Source organism: Centruroides sculpturatus, unplaced genomic scaffold (assembly GCF_000671375.1).
Source record: "Centruroides sculpturatus isolate CEXI.00-Female unplaced genomic scaffold, Cexi_2.0 scaffold308, whole genome shotgun sequence".
In the NCBI taxonomy this organism is placed as follows: domain Eukaryota; kingdom Metazoa; phylum Arthropoda; class Arachnida; order Scorpiones; family Buthidae; genus Centruroides; species Centruroides sculpturatus.
In genome coordinates, this window is record NW_019384502.1 from 221,016 (window position 1) to 227,015 (window position 6,000).

The following is a 6,000-nucleotide window of genomic DNA, read 5'->3' on the forward strand; positions in this document are numbered from 1 at the left end:
ACACTCACAAATGACACATGCAGAAAATGTCACATCATGCCAGAAACTATATAACACATCACTTCTGGGTACAAGCTCTTGGCACAGACAGATTATTTACACAGACATAATCAAGTAGCAAATATAATACACCAAGAGCTTGCAAACAAACACAACTTGGTAGACATTCATGAACCATACTACAAGTATATTCCACAGACAGTATTGGAAAACAACATGCACAAAATGTACTACGACAGAGCCATAATCACAGATAAAACAATTTACCATAACAGACCAGACATCACACTCATTGACAAACACAATAAAATCACATACATTATAGACATATCTGTGAGGAGGATGGATAGGGTGCTTATTATACCTGTCATTCTCTTCTGTACAGGTGTGATACCACACACACTACACAAAAGCCTGGCAACATTACAATTGAATAGAAATACATACATCACACTACAGAAGGCCACTATATTGAATACGTCATATTGTTAGGAAATTCCTGAATACTAAGTCAAATAACTAAGTCAAAGGCCATTTTCTCTTAGTACTCAATAACTTGTATCTACTGAGATAAAATTGTGGCAATAACACACAAACAACATAATATCAGTGTTCTATATTTTCTATTGATAAATGTTTTGATACTCATATATTACCTAATTGCTAAATAATTGTTAATATTTTTAAAAATGTATGTTTATAATATATTGTATTCCAGTTTTTGTTTGATTTTAAGGATGTGATTTCAATGCAATGTTCTTTTAATATGTGAAACTAACCAAAATGTAACTACCTTACATTTCTCACTTCTCTTCTAGTAGTTAGTTTTTTGGAGAAAACTAACTGCTGGAAGAAAAGTAAGCAATGTAAGGTAATTGTCATATATTGTTCTAGCTTCTGACATGTTTTTACTTAACCAAAACATTTTAAAAAATATATAATTATGAAAATATAAATTAGTATGTATTAAATACATTTTTTAAAAATAATAAATATAAGATATATTTCAATCATACACACACATTATATGAATTTAGAGTTATCCCAATATTTCAATATCCACTGTTTATAGTTACAAGATTGAAGATGGCAATTTATATATTATCATATTTATGTTAAATTTTACTAAAAAAATACATTGTGGCAAAATAATATTAATTCAGGTCATTAAAATATAAGTAAAGAACTGTTTAAATTAATTCAAATAAATTTAATTGAAATCAAATAGTCATTTTATATGAGAATACTTACTGAATAGATAAACCATTGCTTTCTATAGAAAGAAGACTGGTGTACTGGTAAGCATCCAGATATCCCTTCAAAATTTCAACAGAAGCAAACATTTGATCATATTCCTTACTAAATTTATTTGAAATATCTAAAGCTGAATCAGAAGTACTTCTGCATTCTCCAGGAACTGACACAGTAAATCCTTTATCATCAATACTTGGAAAAATATGTATTGAAACTGTTTCCAGTAAATTTTTTATTCTTTTATCACCCATTCTATAACCTGAAAGTTTTAATAAAATTTCAATATAGTATTCAATGTAAATATCTAAAAAAGTTATTTGAATCAAAATGCTCCAAGAAAATCTTTAACATGCAGCTTAATTTTGCCACCAACTAACATTTTCAGACAGCTTCACTGCCCTTCTTCAGGTTCAAAAACAAAAACAAAAAAACTTCCTTCAAGATGAAAGTTCTTTTTCTTATGCGAGATGTTACTAAGATTTCTAGAGAATAGCGTATTGCAGAAATATGAAGGAAATATGTTAATATATGCAAGGTATGTAGACGACGTCTTTATTATCTGGAAGAATATGCCAGACATAAATAAATTTATAAGAGATATAAACAGCAATCAATATGGCCTAGAACTAGAGCTGGAACAACAAGGGCAAAAAAGGATACATTTCTTGGATATTGAAGTGATAGTAGAAGAAGAAAGATGTATCAAACTAAAGCCGACGTATGTAGCCAGAGCTGATACACATGATCCAGTAAACTACAAACTAGCAGCATTTAGAGTACTGTTTAAAAGGGCATATATGCACTGTAGCGAGATTCAAGACGCAAGGAAAGAAGTAGAATACATTGCAAACCTAGCAAAAGAGGCAGGAATAAAGCAAAGTAAAAGACATAAAACAGAAAGCACATAAAGTGGACATTGTATGCAAAGAGAAGAAGAAAGAGGAAGAATTCACCGTAATGGAGTATAGGGCACCACTAACCAGCATATACAAGAAAATAGGTATAGCAAGTAATAAGAAATTAGCCTTTAAGAGGAACCTGGTGATTTTTCAAATGCTAAAACATGACAAAGCACCTGTAGACAAAAAACTGGTTCCAGGAGTATACAGAATACCGTTACACGTTAAAAGACGCCAAAAGGAGCTTTATTATATAAAGGCCACAAAAAGATCGATTAACGAAAGGTTGAAAGAGCATAAAAGGGATATTAGGTATGAACAACCAGTCACAGCATTAGCAAATTACGTGATCGGTTGACTGGGATAAAGCAAAACTTATACAAAAAGTTTCAAACATACAGCATCTAAAATATACAGAAGCATAGTATATTAATAAATACAACAAAAACAGGCAAGCCATAAATTTTCGGGAATCATTTAAACTAGCATCAGCATGGAAAGTGGTGGATTTGCAAATTTAAAGAACAAGCTGACACAATCGAATCTACGATGATTTGATTTAAAAGATAAGCGTTCTAGAAGTTTCCATTAAGAAAAAGAACTTTCTTCTGGAAGGAAGTTTTTTGTTTTTGTTTTTGAACCTGAAGAAGGACAGTGAAGCTGTCCGAAAACGTTAGTTGGTAGCAAAATTAATCTGCATGTTAAAAGTTTTCTTGGAGCATTTTGATTTATAATAGTAAGTGTAGTTTGAGTTATAGAAGCTATAGTGATTAAAGTTATTTGAATTTTTACTTGCCAGAAAATTAAATCAAACTACTAATTCCTAATAATTTTAGCCAATATAATTGAACTATCCAAACTCTTGGCAAATTGCTTAGCAATTTATTTATTTAAATAATTAATTATTCTCTTCAATCAAGTAGAAGTGATGATGTAAAACATACTCATCATCATCTAGTGAAAGTATATATATTTGGAAATGAATGGAAGGTTTTAATTTTACTTTTACTATATTGCTTAATGTCCACTAAATTTTAATTGATTATTTTGACATGTTGTTGTTTTATTATATATATATATATATATATATGATTAGGATGCTATTACTTTTATAACTAACATTTTATAGCATAGTTAGCAAAATGCTTACTATTCAGATTTTATGTTTATTCTTAATATTCTTTCTTACATAAAATTGAATATTAACATCACAATACATGTAAAAATTAACATTATCTGCTCAAAAAATTTTATCAAGATATTCTATTTTCAAGCATAAAAATATAAAATATAATTGATCATTTTTGAGATAATTCAATAATGGAAATTACTGAATGTTAATAAATTTATCAGATAGTAAAGTAAAAATATTTAACACAATATTATAAAACAATGAAGAGACATATCAAGATTTCTCCACCCCCAAACATCTGAAGTAATTCCAAATATCTTGTTCAAAAGGAAAATTGTGGTTTCTTAGGTAGTGTGGAAACTTTCAAGATTTCTGTAATGTGGTTGCCAAAATATAAGCAGTGAAAAGTGCAAAAATCACCAGAAAAGCTGTATTTTCTCATTTTTCTTTATTTGGCACTGCATATGCTTGTAGAGAAAAAACTACTGGATGTAGAAAGCTTAAATTTTAAACTTAAGCCTTTCTCATTATCACTGAGGTGTTTGCAAAACTTCTGGGTCGATAGGTCAAAGTTCATGAGGTTTTCCATAGAACTAATTCAGTTTTGCAGCTTAATTTATGCCTATAAAGATAAAATTGCATTGAAATAAATGAATTTTATTCAAAATGTTACTCAGAATTACAAGAGCTCAAATTTATGTGAATTAAAACTTTTTATAATAATTATTCTAAATGGCATATCGAAAGTGTCAATTGGCAGCAACCAATATGAATATTGAAAGCATTTGGTTGGCAGTGCATTTGGTCAGCGATGTGTTCATTCAGTGCTTGATGACTGCCGCAGCGGTTGCCTAGCACCAACTGAATTGTACATTGTTGTATTATGTATTGATGTAATAGTACAGTTATTAAACAAAAAACAATTGATATCCAAACAAAAATATCTGAGATGTTTTAGTTTGGATATTGTTTTACATTCATCAGCAAATCTTTTTTCATATTTCTTTAATATCTTCTTTGATGTTAAAATGAGTTCTTAAAAAATTACTATTTTAATGGTTGACATAAATTTTAATTTATATAAATCATTTTCAATTGAATCTTACACATTAAAAATTTAAGTTACTTTTGACCTTACTAATTTCAGGTACTTAGTAACTTTTGTTTACAACAAAGTTGACAAAGTAAANATGGTTGAGTCCATGACGGCGGATTAAGTTCACAGTATCATAGACATCTTTCAGCAGACGTTCAAATCCCAGCTTCTTTGCACAAAGTTGCTGTTGGTGAATTATGCAATGATACTGGACTAACTTCTTTTGCCTGTCCCCAAGGTGGTTTTTCAGCAAAGTGACCATGCCATTCTCACATCCAACCATAGATGGTGCTCCATCAGTGGCAATGCTGGATAGCTTGTCAAAGTCCAGTGCTGATTTGTTGCAAACGCTCAATAAACCAGTAAGTAAGTCAGCACCAGTTGTATGTCTGAAAAGTGATGCCATGCCAAGAAATTCTTCATTCACAATAAAATCTAGTGAAACACTTCTAATAAACACAATCACTTGTGCTGTTGATGATATGTCAGTGGATTCATCCACAGCCAAAGAAAAATAAGCACAGTTTGCAACTAATATATTAAGTTGGCCAGAAATGTCTGATGCAATTTCCGAGATTCTCCGTTGTATCGTCATGCGGTTAAGACTGATTGTTTGAAAACACTTTGTCTTCTCAGGACACATCTTCTCACTTGCGATGATAAGACACTTTTTTATCATATCGCCATCTGTGAAAGGTTTCCCATTCTTGGCTACTACAGCAGATATTTCTAGGCTGGCTTCAACAGCTGCATCCAATTCTCCAGATTGTTTCTTGAACACATATTGTTGGCTGATTAGTGATCGTCGTAACGATTCGATTTTCCATTCGCGTTCCGTACCTTGCAGAAGGAAATCCTTGTGTTGGCTTTCATGATGTCGCTTCAGGTTGAATTCTTTTGGCACTGCTATTGTTCCATTGCACAACAGGCAAATAATGCTGTTCTGTTGCACAAAACAATACTTGTTAGTCCACACTTCTTGAAATTGACGATTCTCGCGATCGACCTTGCGTTTAATGCCCGGCGCCATACTGTTCACTCTGCAAAACAATGTCTCGTTGTGCCGAAAATTCTGAGGCCTGCAATGAATCGTGTTTGAGATAAGGCAAGCTAGACTACCACGTGCTTTGTTCTGTATCCACTCTGACCAAAGACTAAAGGCTGCTATACACCATGGGTTAATCCTTTGAGGCTGCCTGGCCTTGAGGAACTTCCGAATTTCCTATCGCCAAAAACGAAGAAAACCTCTCAGCAGAGGGTGGGGCAGCTTGCCCCGGGCACCACTGGCAGAGGGGAGCCTAATGGTTTCCAAGAATAACAAAATTTGTTTCTGGAGGGGGAGGGGATGCCAATATAGTGTCGCGGCCCAGGTGCAGTTATGTTCGCTACGTCATTATTATTATTACGCCACTAATGTTTATTGGCAACAAATTCTATTAAAACTCGCGGGAAAAAAGTATGCATAGAAGTCTATGGTGTAAATAGTAGTAGTAGTGGTTTGGGTAGCACCGATCACAAAATTAATTTTTCATACGAATAATTTTTTAATGGAATTATTTCAGATCACAAAATTAATTTTTCAAGAGAAATCTTGGGCTATAGATTATGTTAAAAAGCAT

At 32.1% G+C, this 6,000-nt stretch overlaps 1 protein-coding gene across 1 annotated transcript in view; it reads right to left on the bottom strand.

Moving 5' to 3' along the window:
* The window catches only part of LOC111622109 (carboxypeptidase D-like), a 178,877-nt gene that overhangs the window by 58,390 nt on the left and 114,487 nt on the right, over positions 1–6,000 (bottom strand). Inside the window, exon 13 of the mRNA XM_023364424.1 lies at positions 1,252–1,513. Coding sequence (XP_023220192.1) covers positions 1,252–1,513 — 262 coding nt within the window. The remainder of the gene's footprint in view (positions 1–1,251; positions 1,514–6,000) is intronic.